General features: G+C 30.4%; 1 protein-coding gene across 1 annotated transcript; it reads right to left on the bottom strand.

Annotated features, from left to right (window-relative positions):
- Positions 1–716: 716 nt before the first annotated feature.
- LOC120085400 (probable protein S-acyltransferase 19) lies at positions 717–7,558 on the bottom strand. Its single transcript, XM_039041357.1, has 9 exons — positions 7,256–7,558; positions 6,209–6,322; positions 5,352–5,759; positions 3,793–3,861; positions 3,622–3,693; positions 3,408–3,536; positions 3,226–3,306; positions 2,806–3,006; positions 717–2,221 (listed from the first exon to the last, which is right to left on the bottom strand). The coding sequence occupies exons 1-9, from the start codon at positions 7,298–7,300 to the stop codon at positions 1,127–1,129; spliced, it is 2,214 nt and encodes a 737-aa protein (XP_038897285.1). The 5' UTR covers positions 7,301–7,558; the 3' UTR covers positions 717–1,126.
- Positions 7,559–19,313: the final 11,755 nt, after the last annotated feature.

Below are 19,313 nucleotides of genomic sequence, written 5' to 3'. Positions count from 1 at the left end.
TCTAATATTAATAATTTATATCCTAATTATTAATCGTTAAGTTGAACTTTATATTAGATAGACATCACAGCAATCATGTTCAAAATTTAACACACATAAACAATAAAGTTAATTTTTTAAAAATATTTGTATGTATTCTTTTATTATAAATTTTATTATTAATAGTCATATTAATTTCAACCAAATATATTATTGTTGTTATTATTATCGTTATTAAATTGCGCAACACACAAGTAGAAGATCTAGATTCAAAAAATGAGTGGAATACATCTTTTTATTTTTATTTACAAAAATATGAATTTAAGTTGCAAATACTTTTTCAAATGTTTTTCAATGACAACGAACTATAATTATTTCGTTGGAATCATGTATTTTTAAGTTTACGATATTTTTTGTATGCTATCATGGGAGATTTTTTTCATTAACATTGTTAATTTTAGAACTTATTAGGAAAAGTGATTGTTTTGAAACTTATTACAAGGATTCAACACGTCCAACAATTGCTAAAATAAAACAAAAAAATGTCACATCCCATAAACTTGAAAATTCTAATTACATATGAAAAAAATACAGTATCTTATACCAAGGATCCTCCTCGCCTTCCAGAAGTAATCGACTGGTTCTCTACCAGACTTGATTTTGCCCACATAACCAGTAAGATTGAGAGGAAAAAGAGGGTTTCCAGAAAAAGATTATCAGTATTTTAATCCAGGATGAGAGACTGGAAAATGATGGTGTCAATTAATAATGATTAGAAAAAATATTGGGGAAGTGAAGTGGATAATAATTCCATGGATTGCCTCAATGAAGTTCAGAGGCTAAGAATTAAAAACTAGGAATATCCTTTTGGCTACAATTTTGAGATGGAGAAAAAGGAGCGATTCCCACCTCGACTACAAATTACACCTAAAGCCGTGTTAATCAAAATGCATTCTTGAGGAAACTGTTTCACATGTATCCACCAATTGCGTTTGCAAACAATGTCAGGTTGCAAGATTTCAGGGCCAATAATAGATTCCATCCTTCTGCCTTTTGTTTCCAACTTGCTGACGGGAGAATGTTTTCTAATTACATCTTTCAGGCAGCCAAATCATATGCTTCGAGATCGACAGACCTACCTACCTACCTACCTTAAACGAGAACCGGATGGACGGCTTTGCTCATAACCACCAGGGACAAAAACAGGGAGTTGGTTTGAAGCTGAGTCCCTTTTGAATCTCGACTCACGAGATAGATTCATTGCCATTCTATCTTGGCTCTCTCTCGAATTCGAGACCCTGTCATTTCTTAGACTATCTCGAGAAGGGACGTTCACTAGAGGACCACCAAAGAAAATGGAATCTCCAGTGTACATTAACTTCTCTGCTTGCTGCAGTGGAGCTTTTGTGTTTGATGAAGATGGTGTAGGTTGCAATGGAGCAACTGGCTTTCTAGCGTTGTTGCTTGTTTCAGCATTTAAATTCGGCAAACCGATCTGCACAGATGATCGAGTAGGACGAGTTTCTGAAGCTGATGCAGGGACTGAGACATACCTCCCAGCTTCTTGGTCCCAGACAACCGATGTCTTTCTGACATCTCTGAGAAGAGAAGTAGCCGGGGCTGAAAGCAGTAATGGATCAGTAGTGCTTCCCCTCTGAGCAACCTTATCATCAAACCCAGAAGTATGTGATCTTGGGTCGGTGACAATAGGGTAGGATCCCTTGGAAGGATACGGACGTCCAGGAACTAGGCTGGGAAGCGACGAAGCAGCACTAAAACGACCCAGACCATTACCATGTGGGAGAGGACTGAGGGTGACTGTTTCATGCACATGGCTTGGACTACTGAAGCTACTCACGCTCTGTGTTCTGGTTTCATAATCATCCCGACTAGCTTGACTCGGAGCCAAAGAATTTCTTATGGGAGAGAGCCTAAGATCATTCTTAATCTCTTTATTTGCACCAGTGTCAGTGCTCACGCTACTTCTAACACTCACGTTGCCACTGGAGCTCAATTCAGTATCTGGGAAACGACGGTTATCAAGTGGCCTCAGAACAGATGATGATGCTCTAGCTTTGGCTGCGGCCTTCATGGCCTCATTAGAGTCCAGTTTTGCAAGCTTCCAAGCACTAAGACGAACGGCTCTTTTGGGTGCTTTTGGACCTCTTTCTGAAGCTCCGGCTGCATCTGGGTCCACAGTTGATGGTACCATTCCTGGCTCCAGGTGAGGCACCACTTCATCCTAATGCATTTAAGTGGGCTTCGTTATTAGAAAGAAGCTGTTTTTATTTTTTTAAAGAAAGTAGGAAGAAGCTTGTGAAGTGGGTGAAGCATGCACAAATTCCCCGTGGATAAAATAGAAATATGACCGCATTGAAGCAAAAATGCCAACCTCAGTGTGATGTATTATTCATCAGCACATGCAGGGTTACGGAGACATAATTAATGAAAGACCTTGAACTAGACTTTGTCATTGTCCCATGGCTTCACACTAGTACATTATAGTATTAAAAATTATACTAAAATTTAATTGTTCCATCTTTTTAATTGAAAACCTCTTTACGTTAAGTTACACTGATTTATTATGCTCTAATTTTACCAAAGCCGTACTCCAACTTTTCCCTTTCCTAATTTAGACAATCAAACTGGAGCAAGTACAAAATGACTATCAACCTATGTTTAAGAACTAATAAATAAAATTATCAGCTGTCAGGTCACGTAAAAAAAATATTTAAGTTTATAGAAAAAATGAAAACGAATAACCAAAAAGTGTAGAGGAGAAATGTAGGTTTTCTTACAGAAGAATAAAATGACTTATGAAAATACCTGATAATCAACAAAAACTCTTGGAGGTGTACACCATGCCCCTTTGTACTGTAAACCAAGAGAACTTCCACCACTCAAACCAGTGGTAGCAGATCCAGATGGAGAGTACATTATGTTTGGCAATTCCTCGTCAACAGAAGCTCCAGCAGGGGCCTCGCTTGTAGCCCTCATTGCAACAACATATTCATAGGTTGTAATACCCTATTTCAACACATGTAGTAAAATAATTGATGAAATCCAAGCACCAGGTAAACTGTCTCATCCATGATACATTAGTTTTCAGAATTGATCAAAGATATTGATAAAACTATTTTGATTTTAAATGTAGCAGTATTTATTGGACTATTAACCCATACCACTATTTCCCAAGATGGAACAAAGATGGAGAATGAAAAAGGAATTTATGCTCTCACCACTGACCTTTTTAATTAATATCATGTGGAAGAAGAAAAGTTCGCCCAAAGGGATACAAGCTAGCATGGAAACTGCTGTACATATAGCCTGGATAAAACCAAATTCAGATTGGCAATTAGCGCTTGGCTTCAGTAAGCTACAAAACTATTGCCTTCACTATCAGATAAAATTACTTAATTTTTCCTTACCACAACTGTCGCAAAAGGGGCACGAGAAAAGCCATTTCCAAGTCGATCAATAATTTCAGTTTCCGTGCCTTTTTTATTAACAAAACAACGCACTAAAACAGCAATACCAACTCCAGCTTCAACAACGAGCTAAACCACAAAGGTAAAGAGTAATTAATAGCAAAAAGAGAGAGTGTATGCTATGATTTAATACTATCCAGTTTTTAGTACTTACCCAAACAAGACTTACTGCCATAAGAGAAATAAATGTGATATAGTTTTTCTGCCCCACACAGTTATTGAGCCACTGCAACCACGATGAAAAGACGGTCAATCTCCAATTAAAAACGTAAAGAAAATTAAAATAAAAAACAAACTAGATGATTTTAAAAAACCAAAGATATACCCGACAATGGTGATCAAAACCATCAACACATTTATCACAACTTCTACAATGTTTGCTGAACTTGCGCACCTGCAATACACAAGTATTCAAAGGTCATAAAATCGAAATATAAAGTTTTGTGATAATAGATGCATGCAGCCAATTTTAAAATAAGTATCCAAGTAAATCTTGGGGGGAAGGGGAAGGTACGTCACCCCAAAAATGCATTTTGCAAAAATCTGTTGCTAAATGATACTGCCAAACCTAGTAAATGGAAAAGTAAATATAACCGAGCATGTTAGCTTCGGTTGAAGAGGTGAATTCTTCATGGAACTTTCTAATGCTTGAAGCATATAAAAATCAATTGCCATGCAAGCCAATCACAAGTCCATGCAACAAATGTAGAATGATATTATTGGTCCTCTTTACAAGCTCTGTACCTTTACTCCTTTAGATTCATTGAACAATATTGATTTGACAGATGCACGAGTATCCTTGTAAAGCTTGGATAGAACATTATTATATCAAGTAACCTACCTATTAAAGAAGAAGAAGACAACGAATCTGAGGCCCAGAAGCTCTAATGATGCCTTAGGTCTGATACTTCTAAATTACTATCAGCACCGACACTTCGTTCTCAGAGTCAGACACAGATACGTCTAGACACACTTCAAACTCGGGAGATTTCATTTTCTAATTTTGGACCGGGTTTGGACACACTTTGGATTTGGGAGATTCTCTTATAGATTGAGTCTTTATATATTGATCAATCCTAGGATATTAGGATGACATCCTCTAGTCATAGCCTACTAAATCTTTTTGTACTTTGAAGGATTCAAATATCATTAATTGACTTAATTCTATATGTTTTAATGAAATATAGTTTGTTTTTAGGTTAAATTTACGTGTTTTATCTATAAAGAAGTATTGATATATCAATACACACACTATATACTACATATATATATATATATAAAGAAAGAGAGGAAAAAATGTGTCTCAACGTGTCCGTGTCCGTGTCCTATTTTTTAAGAAACTAATGAGTCGTCATGTCTATATCCTGACGTGTCATATCTCGTATCCGTGTTCGTGCTCCTTAGGGTAAAGATATAGTTGTATCTAGTAGAGTGGAAGTGGTAATTGAATAGTAGTTTACATCTCAAAACAAATGGCCTATAAATCATTGTAGGTAATTTTAAATAATCACGTGTTTCCAAGAAAGGTAGTTTTTCTTTAAAATATAAGTTTCCAGGAAAAGTACTGTTCTCTTCGTTCAATACAAATTAGGAACAATCTTGATGAGAACAATACCAATAATGCATAAATGTCACTATGGGAACCTTAGAATTTCTTTCTGATTGTGATTATCTTCTAAAAATAGGTTGGTCACGTTTCAAAAACTTGACAATATTCAATGATTATATAAAACTGGGACTAGAAACATGAGACAAAGAAGTATAAGCAAAATATTAACATGTGTGTTTCTTATCAAAAAAAAAAAACATTTATTGTTCTGACAGGACTATGATACTTTACCAATTTTTACTTGAGAACTACAATAGCACATCCAAACCAAATACCTCAGCATTGCACAATGTGCAAAATAAAGCATCCTCGGCAGCACTTAGAGGGTCTGCCGCTCCATCCCTTTTTCGACAATCTTCATGCACAAATAGTGCGCAACAAATTAGTCCAATGTTATCAGCGCTACGAATTGTTGGTCGTTCCACTGGATTGTCTACTGCACCAATTTCTCCTACAGAACCTTTCTTACTCATATTAGCTCCTGATATGGAACTTCTGGAAGCTGATGAAGCAGAAGAATGTCTACCATTGACAATTTCATCTAAATTATGTGGTAGACCCTTCGATGATAAACCTTGATTATTATCGGGGGCTGTCACCCGATTATCAAACTTAGACATAATACCAGGGTCGGCTGGATTAATAGCAGTGCATCTCACGTAAAGAATGAATACAAGGAGTGCCTGCAATTCGATGCAAAGATTGAGAGAATGAATGAAAGTGATTTCCCACAATTTAAGTGGAACACAAAATGCTCTGATGATAGATGGTTTGGAAAAATATTCTATTTTACAAATACAAGCACGATCAATCTAAAGGATGCTCTAGTTTACAGGGATCACTAATCCACTCCTCAATATTCTAAATCCACCACCGTTCAAAAATTGATAGCTTTTTTATATAATAATAGACAAAAGGTGCTTGCGTTACCAAAAACTGATAGTTAATGCAATAAATGTTCTTATCCAAAAAATAGTGAGTGCTATAAGTGAACAGTTCTTAGAAAATATGCCATTGAAAAAGGTGAAATGTCCAGAAATCGAGCTAGGAAGAAACCTCAAATAGATCAAACTTTCAGAATCTACAAGCTGGAAAATTATTCTCCACAACAAGTGTAAATAATAATGCATACCACCGGTGAATAAACGCCAACCAATATGTACTCCCACACACGGCCTCCGAGGAATGGAGCAAAGAAAGCATAAAACGCCACCACTAGCAAGCAAAACACTGTGATTGCAACAACCTAATATTTTAAGAAAAAAACTATTAGAAAGAAACTCAAAGCAGGCATAATACTGAGAACAGATTGTTTGTGACATAAAATAGATAATTTTTTCAGAAGGGAAACAAAGTGACAATTTTTTAAAATGAAAACAACAAATGTTAGTAGCTCGATAATAGGTAAAAAGCAAATAAAGAAAAAATAAGAAAGACTTCAAGTTTCTGAACTACATTCCTAGCTTCAACTGTACAAACCAATGACACGGCTTCTGGTACGCATTTCAACACTTGAAACAGTGCTCCACATAATATTAAAACTGAATGTTGAAGTTCAAACTTCAGACTTTCACTTTGCCTAGTTTGAGATTGATAATAGAAATAAAAAGCATAAAATCCCTTATATTTCCCTCCCGCAAGTTCCATCCATGTGTCCAAACCTGGCTCCAGAAAACCAATCGTTCTCTAACTTTGTGTAAATGATCCAACATGGATTTACCCAAGAAAGCTTGCTACCAATTATCAAATGCCCCATCCCTTGGCCAAATCTCCAAGGGCGAAAATGGGGAGAAAAATAGACCGCGAACGAAAATCCCATCGTGATATCACAAGCTGCAGTATCACACACAACTCGAGAAATGAAGCTACAATATTTCTTCTCGCTTCTCTCTGTAGCCTATCAGACCAAAATCCCAGTCTTAACTACTAGATGAGACACATTGGAAAATAATAAGAATAATAATAACAATCTCCACGTCGTTACTCTGAGTAAAGCTGCAGACATCAGCAACAAACAAACCCCATAAGAAAATCAATTTTCAAACAAACAACCCACCCCAACTGAGCCATTTCCCGAGAGAGAGAGCACACATTGGCAGAATAAAACCCTAAAACTGTGAAAGCAAAAACCCACAACAGGAAGAAGAAACAAACTGAAAACGATCGCATAGAAGAGTACCTGAAAAGTATGAGCAGGCAGTTGCCATCCATGTTTTCTCACCATAACTCCACAATCGAAACACCACACACTAGCGAAGTAAGTACAAACCCACTCTCACACTCCCGACGGCTGGCCGGCGAGAAGAAGAGAGAGAAACCAAAATCGAGAGAGAGGGAGAGAGAGAGAGAGGGAGTTAGTCTCTATAGCAGGTGAAAGCGAGTCCTCGAAAGAGAGGATCAGAGTGGAAGCGGCGAAGTAGTGAAAAAGAACGGCAGATGGAAGAGAAGGGCGTCAAGGCGAGCGTTGACAAAGAATCTCGAGAATAGGAGTGCAAGGTTTAATGGTTGTATTTAATTAAATCCTTATTTCATTTTTATTAAATTATTAGTTAGTTACAATTGGGTTTTATTTTAATTTTATGGTATTAAAGCTTCTAAAGTTAATTGGCAAATATATGTTTGGCAAGCCATAGTTCGAAGATATGAAACTAAAAAAAATTATTACATTAGATGTCAAAAATCAATTTTATATCTATTAAATCACTTCATTTTTAAAACTTTTGAACTTAACTTCTTAATTTAAAAGTTCACAAGATAAAAATAAAAATTTAGACATTTTTTTTAAATTAAATAATTAAATTATCGGAAATTTTAAAAATTAAGATTATTGTTTGATAATCATTTGGTTTTTAAAAATGATGTTTGTTTCACATGAATTTTATATTCTTTATGACAAGATATGAAGTTTTTAGTCAATTTTAAAAATAAAAAAAAATATTAAAATTAATTAAAAAAAAAAAAAAAAAAAAAAGGTTTTTATATTAGTTTTCAATTTTTTTTGTTTGGATTTTGAAAATCTTTTAAGATGTAGACAATAAAACTTTTATAGATGGAAATGATGTTTATAGGCTTAAGTTAATGTTATGTTATATTTATAAGTTTAGTTTAGGTTCTTTATTTAATTGGAATGGATAGGTTTAGATTTATTTGGTATCAGAGTGTAATTTGGTCAGCGATAAGTGACATTTTGTTCAATGATAAGTGACGTGGTCTTTCTCTTTAAGGGTTTGAGGTTCAATTTCATGCATGGGTGTTTGTCATGCTTAAAAAAAGTAAAAATAAAAACGATAAAATGTAGGTGCATCCTAGGTATCACCATTTTTTGTGCATCATTTTTCACCATTCACATCTAAAAATATATTAAAATATTTCAAAAAAGAAAAAGACAGGATTTGTTACATAATAAGTTATGATTTGACAATTTATTAGGATGTACAAAGATAAATAATGTCTAAGATGCACATAAGTATTTTTCAAATAAAAGATAATTATGGAGTCGTGAGTTAGGTAAGAGAATGAGATGATACTTTTGGTGGGAAGGAAGAGACGTTGTTTAAAGGTTGAAATATAAAAGACTATAATCAATATGAAGTGTGTTGGACGATATGATTAAAACTATATATATGTTTTATTTAATTAACTTATAATCAATATGAAATGTGTTGGATACAATTGAAAATGTTTGGAGCATAATTTCATGGATTGAAATATAAAAATTTAAAAGAATGTTTTTTATCTAAATATTAGACATGAAGTTAATAATTAAAGACATAAATGGTATAGATGAAAGTATGATGTTTTCATTTTTATGAAACCACGTTGTATCTATTAAAATATTGAGAACAATTATTTGTTTTTAAGAAGAAGAAGAAGAAGATAGCAGTAAACAATTATTTATTTTTAAGATAAGACAAAATATAATTATTTTTATGCAGAATTTTGTTCCTATTGAATTTTTTAAAAACATCCATAAAATCCAACATTTTGCACATTTGAAGTTGTTATTGTTATACGAGAAAATAAATCTATAATAAACTATCTACTGATCTCTAATTTTGGAGAAAAAACTTCAAATAGTTTATTAGGTTGTATTTACATGATTATTTTAATAAGTTATTGATAAATAGTTATATCTCATTTCTATAAAAAAAAAATAATAATAATAATAATAAAATTGCACATTCATAAAATCTGACCAATCTCTTTATCCAACAAAATAAATTCCCAATTCATCTTGCAAATTACAGAGAGGTATGTAAAATTTAAATGAAAGAAGAAAAAAAGGTAAAAATAGAACAGAGGTAAAAAAAAGTAGGAAAATATAGAACAAAATAAGAATTTATTGAAAAATTTAATGACAAAATGGGGTGAAAAATTAAACGAAAAAAAAAAAAGAAAAAAAAAAAAAGATAGATGAATAGGTACGAAACATGGAAGAGTATGAGTATGAAGGTAAAATGATCTTTACTGAAAAAGTTAAAAAGGAAAAGATGAAAGTTAAAAGTTATCTTTGGACTAAGTGGAGTACATGTGCGATACACTTGACTAAAATTTTTTATGACATAAAGTTTTAAGATACAATTTAAAATGTTTAATATGAAATAGAGTAAGTAAACAAAATTAACACTTGAAACTTTATATTTATAGTTTCAAGTTAATTTATAATAAATAAATCTATAATATATATAAAAGTACGAATGAGAAATAATTTTTTCTAGATGCTTTTATCATCATGTAATTTAAAAATACTTCAATTAACCTCAACTCGACTAAAAATACCTCAATTACTTCATGATGCGTTATTTTATAAGATGAAATTATGGATGAAATGCAATGATGAAAATTGCGTTGAGTAATCAAGTTTTCTCAATGGAATCAAAATATAAACCCCACTAAGTTTTCTGGTAAGTCCAGAGTCGAATTCAGGGACTTGGGAAAACAATATGCGGTGATAATTTTTTTCACAAAAACTTTGCGGTAACCGGTAACTCAAATAGTTGTTTGGTGTTGTTGGTTGCGGTAATTAAATAAATAAATGCAGCAAATTTGATAAAAGTTTGATTATGCGATAGATGCACTGGGTATGCGGATGAACGTGTTGAGAAAGTCTTTAACTAGCGTCACCTAGGAATGCGTCAGACTATGCGATCATGCTACACCCATGTACAACAAGTCATTTTCCAATACAAATGCGGTGCTCCTAAGTCTATGACGCATGTGTTGAATGCAAAAGTGTAAATAGAGTTTATTCCTAAGTCTCTACTCTTTTCCTATGCGATGATGCAAGATGCACACAAAGATAAGATGACTGCACACAATCATATCCTATCTCTAGGATGCATACGATGCATTAATAGCAAACAGTGTTTATTCCTAAGCTTCTATCTCTTGATTATGCATTCTAATATGACTTTCCCGAGCCTAGATTCTAACTTTACTTTTCCAAGCCTAGATCCTGTCCTTAGACTACCCTCTCGAGTATTTCTAATGGACGAATGAAGCATACATAATACAAGATAATTGCATATAATGAAGATCCCAAATTATGCTAGCTAAGTACTTCTCGACCCATTCAACAAATTTAGCTACTCATGCATAATAAACAGAGAGCGAACAGATATAGAAAAGTAAATTTCATTTCTATAAATGAGTTGAATACAAAATAACAATGGAAGATAGAGGTAGAGAGCCTGGTAGCAATCCCTTGCTGCCCAAGGCCTTTACACTAGCAACTCTATTTGGTTCGAAAGATATTCCTGCTTTCGCAGGAGCTGGCCCTCTCTCTGATCTTGATGCTTCCAACACTCTCCAGAGCTCACTGGAACGATCTATCGGTACAATCTCCTTTTCTCGCTTCCGCCTTAAAATTTTGGAAAAATTTTCTAACTCTCCAAACTCCTCTTCTTAAGGTTACCTTCGGTATTTATAGAAATTCGGGGTGAAAGGCGACTTCTCTCTTATGATTGCACAGATGGGATGACTTTAATTCTCTGACTGATGCGCCGAATATTTGTCACCGAAAAGTTTAGTGTACTTGTTATTGTCACCGAATATTTGCCTCCACTATCTCTCCCAAACCCCTTCATAAGTTTTTCTTTATTTATTTTCTCTTCATAGAAATGTATATTAGAAAAATGTAAATTCGAATGTCTCAAATATTTGAGAAAATCTCTTAGGAGATGTTTGGGGCAAGGAGTTTGTTACTATAGTCCTAGGTTATTATAGTTGGGTTATAATAGTCTGTATTTGGAGTCTATATTATATTAGTTTGGGTTATAATAGTATGTGTTTGAAATGTAAACTATTTTAGTTTGAGAATAAAATAGTAAACATCGTAGTAGATAATTAAAAACAATTATGAATGTAAAATATTAAAAATTATAGCAAATAATAAATACTGTATCAAATGATAGTTTTGTAATGGTGTTGATTATAGCTAATTGAGAAATACAAAATAGTATTTATGGTAGCAAGAGAAGGTTATCACAGTGTTAGGATAATTTTTGCCCAAAACACACCTTTAATTTATTTTATTCTTCTATCTATTTATAGTCCCAATTACATGTTTTTCTTATGGACGTGCTTGTGTTTTTTTAATAGTGGAATCAAGATTGGAGCCGCCCACATAACACAACATAATATTTCTTCAATCGCAACAATAACAAATGTCTTATTGAAAATCATATAAAGGCTTCATTGTTGACGACTATATCAACCGTGATATTGTTATTACAACAATTTTTAAACAATTATCACCCTATTATAATGAATGAGAAATTGTTCATTGTACTTTATTGTTATTATTATTAGGTTATAATTTTTCCTTCATGTGATCTATTTTATTCACCAATTTGAAATATGAATAAAATAACTAAAATAAAACTAATCATTGCAAGTTTAAATAATATAAATTAAATGCCTAAATTAAATATAATAAATTAGAAATGAAAAATCATAAAAGGAAAATATATATAGGTGAAGAAATTACTTTCATTTACTTTCATTTGTGTGGCCGGTCTCTGTAGACTTTCGGAGTGAGGTTGAGAGGTTTTGATGCTTGAGGGCTATCTTGCGAAATAAAGATAGATTCAAGCATTTGATTCATTTGATGGTTGCCGATGGTCGATCTTGTATTGTTTGGTGGGATCATTGGCTGTCGGGGGGTGCGATGTTGGATTCATATGGGTCTACCGTGGTTTATGATGCAGGGAGTAGTTTGGAGGGCGCGGTTGTCAAAATTCATGGATGGTGAGGGAGGTTGGAGTTGGCCTATAGTGTATGGGAGTTTCTTGAGATATGGGGTCTTATTCAGGCAGTGGGGCCGAGGTGAGGGGGGAAGATTATTGGGTGTGGGTACCGGATGCGAGTGGTCGGTTTTCTATCGTTAGTGCGTGGGAGAGTTTGCATCCTCGTCGTCCTAGGGTGTCTTGGGCTGATATTTTGTGGGCCGGGGGTGGAGTTGGTTGTGTCGAGTGGGGTCGGGTAAGGGGTGCGTAGGAAGTTATTCCGTGTTTTCTGGTGTGCTTCCATATACTACATCTGGCAAGAATGTAATCAGCGACTGCATGGAAGTAGACCGAGGTCAGTGTCAGCTCTGGTTCACCTTATGGTCTCTACGGTTCGTGCTCATGCTTCTTCCTGGCGGGTTGATCTTTTTGGTCTTATATAGTATGTTTTACAGATGTTTTTCTTGTTGTACTTTCCGTTGTTCTTTGTTTTTATTGTTGTCCCTTGTTTGTGGGATTTTTTTTTCTCTAGCTTTCTCTCTAGTGGTCTACGAGTTTGTTTCTTTTTGTGTTAGGTTTTATTCTGATCTTATCTTGTAGGCTTTGTTACCTTATGCTTTGATACTCTGATCCCGAACTATGGGATCCCCTTGTTGTTATATAATAATATCGCCTATTCTAAAAAAAAAAATTATTGTTAAATACTGTAAATTTAAAGAGAAACTAAAAAAAAGTTAAATTAAATATGATAATTTTGAAATATAATTAATGAATATTAACTTAACTTTTCTTTTATTTATACACCTCTCCCCAGTTTGTGTCTCTTAATTCAATATATTTTTTTCTTTTTTTCCATCTAGACTTTATCTCCCATACTGAATTTGTAGTTACTTATCATCAACTAAAATTTTCCTCTTTAAAAAATGTATTTAAAAATTTATTAATTTCAAAATTTAATTCTAAAAGGCCTTCTCAATTTATTTCAAGAATTAATTTTATCAATTAATTTATTTCAAGTTCCAAGTATTAAATTAAGTATTATATTGGTTAAATAAATTGTTATATAATTAAAAATGGAATGTCAAAAGTTTTGGAATCTTGATAGTTTTGTAATTTTTTTTACACTTTATAACAATATAAAAGTTTGATATTTTCTTTGTCACAGAGATAAAATAGTTTATATCTTCTCTTAATTTGTAATTCTTCATATTTTTCAACTCCATCGTTCTCAAAGTTTAAGATTATAGTTTGATAATTTACAATAGTCTATCACACATCTTTTTTTAATTACAAAGTAATGTTGCATATAATTTATATAACAATTTATTTTGAAAAATATATCTTGGTTTTATCTGACACTTAGTGGGGGAGAAAATTATTTGATAGGCGATAAAATTAAAGTTAATTTATGAGATATTTGTAGGTATTCTTTAATTTGAAATTGAAGTACGCTTAGATTTTATCCACGTGTATTACACGTGATTCATCATTTTAAAATTTAATTTTAATAGTAGTATTATTTTTTTCCAAAATGAGTATAGTTCTTAAAACATTATATTAAAATTAGATTATTATCATTAAATAAAAAGTTAAAATAAAATAATACCTATATACATATCTTACAAATTAACTTTAGTTTTTTTTGCTTATCAAATATCCCACAAATTTGAATTTAATTTGTGAAATATAGTGTATTACTTCTATTGAAAGTAAAATTTAAAAAGAAGTACAGAATCTAATATATAAAGATGGATGAATGTATCAAATAAAAATACATAATGGTGTAATTAGAATAAAATTGATACAAAATTCACATAATAACCTAAATCATGTCTTTGATTAATGGGGTAATTCTTCGATGGTTAATCTTTTTAAGGAAAGGATAAAGGGTAAAGAAAAGAAAAAAAAGAATTTCATACCCTGTTTTAAAAATAAATAAATAAATATTCAATAAACAAGACCTTGAACGGAGGAAAATATTTTTGTAAACATGTCTTGCATTTATGGTTGACAAATTTATGGATCTTCATGTTGTTGTTATTATTATTAATGGTGTGGACAATTTTGGGGCATTTTTTTCTCAAAATTTGATAAGAAAATCGAATATTATTTTCTTATAATTAGATCTAATATCATACTTCTTTTTTAAAATTATAATAACCAAAATCTCACTTGGTAACTATTTTTTTTTTTTTGTTTTTGTATTTATAAATTAAGTTTATAGACGCTATTTATACCTCTAAACTTAATTTTTTTTATCTACTTTTTATTTAAAAAACTAAACCAAAATTTAAAAACTAAAAAGAAAAAATAGCTTTCAAAAAGTTGTTTTTAGAATTTAGAGTTTGGCTAAGAATTCAACTTTTGTACTTTACAAATATGCAAATCATTGTAAGAAATATTGATGAAATAGACTTAATTTTCAAAAACAAAAACAAAAAATCAAATGGTTATCAAACAAGGTTTAAATCTTCTCCTAGCACGATTAGTGTTTTTAGAATTTTGTTTAATTTCTTGTTACTTGAATTTATTATTGACATTATAATATTTTAGTTTGTTGATACACAATCTTGATGAATCTTTTTATTTTTTTTGATAGACAACTAGGATATGAATTTTTTAAAATAAAATTAAAAACAACAAAGTCAAAGACGATAAGGCGAAAATGTCTAGAGGCCTTCATATTTTAATTTATTTATTCTTTAGATGTAAAACCTTATAAGCTTTTTAACGTGCAAGTAGAAACATATTTTATAAGTTTAATATTTCTTGAATAAAAAATAAATACTGTTACATAGGTTAATGAAAATGGTCCGCCCAAATTTGAGCAACTAAGTCAGACATGAAGTTTACAATCAATCAAATGAAAATTTGATATAATTAATTTTAAGAAATCAGTAAAAATGTTAGACTAAATATCCAATAGTGGATTAAACTAAAAGATCTACAAAGATGGATTTGAAATCGAGAGTGAGAAGAAGTGGAGCGTAATACTCATGTAAAGAAGTTCGTGCATACTAATAGGAAAATAAATTTGAAAAACTGGACTCAACATAGAAAACAAGAAAATAAAAAATGATTTTGAATTTGGTTGTTAGATTATAGATTTCATAGACTATTCAATCTCAAGTCACAAAAAAGATAGATTACCAGGAAATGTAGACAAATACAACATTGTTGATTACATGAAAGTGTAGACCGTATAACATTGTTGATTACCCGAAAATGTAGACAATTCAACATCATCAATCACTACTAAGACAAAAATAAGGTCAATGTTGTAGAAAATTTGAATGAAAAGTCGGGAATTATATATTGTAAATATCTTGGTCCAATATACAGTGACGTGACAAGGTTAGGAGTGTTGATAAATCACAACCGTATCAATCATATGAAATGGTGGGGGTGTTGATAAAACACAACCGTGACAATCACCATTAAATGTTTGGAGTAAATAGAAGGAGTGGTACCTGGCCACAAGAGAGTATAGTAAACATTTGTTTAGAATTGAAGGGCAATGTGATAAGGTAAAAATTATTTCTGATGACCTTTTTTTTAATATAATTTTGATATAGATATAAGCTTTTACTTCGTGATTGGATAGGGTAACAAAGTTTTATATTACTCTTTAGACCTTGTTCGATTATCATTTCGTTTTTTTATTTTGGTTTTTGAAAGTCAAGTCTATTTATTCTCTATTTCTTACAATGATTTACATTTTTCTCAAATATAATGGTTGATGTCTTAACTAAATTTAAAAAACAATAATAAGTTAAAAGCTACTATTTTTAGCTTTCAAATTTTGAAATTACTTTTTAAACCATTGGTAAAAAGTAGACAATAAATGAAGAAATTTGGAGATTGTAGTAGTGTCTATATGTTTAATTTTAAAAAATAAAAAGCCTGAACGGGATGATTATCAAACAAGACCTTAGTGTTTACTATTTTTATCGTTGTTCTACCAACTTCCAAAACATTAATAAATGTTTTATTTATTAAATTATGCTTAAATCGGTTTGCTCTCCATATCCGCACTACATTTTTCTTACAACAAGATTTAAATGTTTTGAACTTAATGTCATTAACAAAGGTGCTGATATGTATTTTATCTGGAAAATTTTACACGTTGTCAGATGACATTTTTTAGAAGTATGAGAAAATAAGCAAAAAGTATAAAAGATTGTCTATCATCGTTAGCAAACTGAAAGATCCAGCGAAAGAAATTCACTAGTCAATGGGCAGAAAATGCCACGATGATCGTCTAATGAGCTAAACAATATGCTAACAACATGTTGTGATTGGTTGATGTGATGAAAACATTGCACCTCTACTAGATAAGTTAATTAATTATAAAACATTGTAAGTGGTGATATTAAACAACACTATGGTCTTTATCAAATTGGTTTAAAAGGCGAATAACCTCTAAACAATCAAATTCAATAAAAGAGAGGATGATATATGAAGTAATTAATCTCAAGCACACTACAAATCGCCTTCATCTTCAATGGGAGAACGGAAAAAAAAAAGTTACATATTTCCGTCTTTCTATAAAATGTCATATATTTTGAATCAATCTTTTCTTGTAGCACAACAATTGTTAGGATAAGATATCAAATCTTTAACCTTATAAAGAATGTGTGTCAATTACCATTAACTTAAGTTCAAATTTGGTTATATCATCTGTTATTTGTAATACACTCAACTTGTATGATAGTGATTTTCCTTTCGAGTACTTTTAGAAAAATTACATTTTTATTTGTTAAGTGTGACTTAAGTTGCGTATAGTTCTTTGAGTTTTCGTACGATATTCTTGAGGTTTGCATTTGGTAACATCATTGGTCTAGTCAATAGCTTTTTTTAATGTTGATAATTTATGAAAAGAAAACGATACTTAATTATTATTTTGGGTAATTGTTTTAAATGACAAAATTGTTGGAAATATTTTCAAATATAGCAAAATGTTAATGCTTATTAGTGTCTACATCTACCAATATCAGTGATGGACACTAATAGATATCTATAACTATCTATTAGTGACATTTTATTATATTTGAAAACAAAGTTTTATGCATATAATATGTTAATGGTGAATAAATAATATAAATTAATCACAATAAATAATTAACTAATTGTAAATAATAAATAATGATTATATGTTCATGAATAAGGAGAAGATTAAAATTAATCCAAATAAATAATCGATTGATTATTAAAAAAATAAAATAAAAAATTATTATTATTAAAAATTAAATTTTTTATACTAACTAAATTTAACTAGTCTAGTTTGTCAATTAAATATATCTAGATATTATTAGCTAATTAATTAATAATTTTATATAAAAAAAGTAATTTCATTCATTTAATAATTTCGATTGTACAAATAAGTTAAGTAAATATTTCAATATATTATTATTGATTTATTGAAATAAATATTCACATTAATCTTGTTAAATTCGTATTGATTAATAATTATATTCTAAATGATATTATATGTAAAATGAAAAACAGATGAATAGGGGAAAAGAGAAATCACACAGTTTTGGAAGGAAAAGAACGAGAGTGCCTAGAAACAACTTATTCCTATAGGTTAAAACGGTGAAACAAACATGAGATCTGGATGCCGATATCAATTTCATATAGCAAATCCTCAAACCAAAAGGATGTTTTGGGATAAAATGACTGGGAATCAAGAATGACTATGTTTGTCGTGCATGAGAATGCTATCAGAATTTTATGAGCAAAAAGTGTATTTGTGTTTAATTATGAAATTAAGCATGAAAATCTTATTATAATTGTAACAGATTAATAATTGATTGAATATAAATTGTGTTTGTGTTTAATTTATGAAATTAAACATGAAAATCTTATTATAATTGTAATATATTAATAATTTAAAGAATAAATAATATTCAATATACCAATAAAAAATTAATTAAATATGAATCAATAATATTATAATTATAAATATTTGAAGATTATGATATAATTATAAATATTCAATATTTTAATTATAACTATAAATATTTTAATAAATTTATAATTAAAATTAATCAGTTAATGCACTTTATGAACGTCATACTAATTATAATCTAACATTTAATCATTTTATTATTAATTAAGTTCAACATTTGTAATTTTACTTTTAATTAAATAATATAAGAAAACATATTTAAATGGACAATATATTATATAAAAGGTGAAGAAAATGAGATAAAAATATGATATATTAATAAATAATACTAAAAAATATTTTGTAAATATGATATGTTAATGCTGAACGGAGTAATAAAAAATAATCACAATAAATAATTAACTTCTTATAAATAACCCGTGATAATTATATGTTCATAATGAACGATAAAATTAAAATTAGTCTCCACAAATTACTTGATTATTAAAAAAATAATAAAGTAATAAATTATTATTATTGAAAATGAAGTTTGATACTAATTAAATTTAACTAATCTTAGTTTATTAATTAAATATATTTAAGATATTATTAGTTAATAAATAAATAACTTATGTAAAAAAATAATTCTATCCATTTAATAAATTTTCATCATAAAAGCAAGTCAAGTAAATATTTTAATATATCGTTATTGATTTATTAAAACAAAAACTTATATATTTTTGTTAAATTAATATTAATCAATTAATTAGTTAATTATATTCAAAGTGAAATTATATGTAAAAGGAAAAATAGAAAAGGAAAAAGAAAAAATTCAAAATTTTTAAAGGAAATAGAAAACTCTTATACGTGGAAAATGAGAATGCGAATAGTTTATTTCTGAGCAAATGGGTGAAAATTGTGAAGCAAACATGAGAATTGAATATTTATACCAATTCCCATATAGAAAGTCTGCCAATCAAATGGTCCCTAAGATGCAAAGAAAAACAAGAAAGAGAGGGACAATAAGAGAGAGATTGAGAAAAATAATTTTTATTATAAAATATGGAATTAGCATTTATAAACTAATTAAAAAAACTAAACGATCAAACCAGACCAAACTT

Source organism: Benincasa hispida, chromosome 1, assembly GCF_009727055.1.
Source record: "Benincasa hispida cultivar B227 chromosome 1, ASM972705v1, whole genome shotgun sequence".
NCBI classification, from domain to species: Eukaryota; Viridiplantae; Streptophyta; class Magnoliopsida; order Cucurbitales; family Cucurbitaceae; genus Benincasa; species Benincasa hispida.
This window is presented reverse-complemented; position numbering and strand designations above follow the sequence as displayed.

Bases quoted from the DNA above. Each gene is read 5' to 3' on its own strand.
- LOC120085400 (XM_039041357.1), bottom strand. From the start codon at position 7,300: ATGGTGAGAAAACATGGATGGCAACTGCCTGCTCATACTTTTCAG. The intron at 3,862-5,351 runs GTATTTGGTTTG...TGTGTATTGCAG, and splicing joins GCACATTGTGCAATGCTGAG to GTGCGCAAGTTCAGCAAACA. The intron at 3,537-3,621 runs GTAAGTACTAAA...TTTGTGGTTTAG, and splicing joins TGGCAGTAAGTCTTGTTTGG to CTCGTTGTTGAAGCTGGAGT.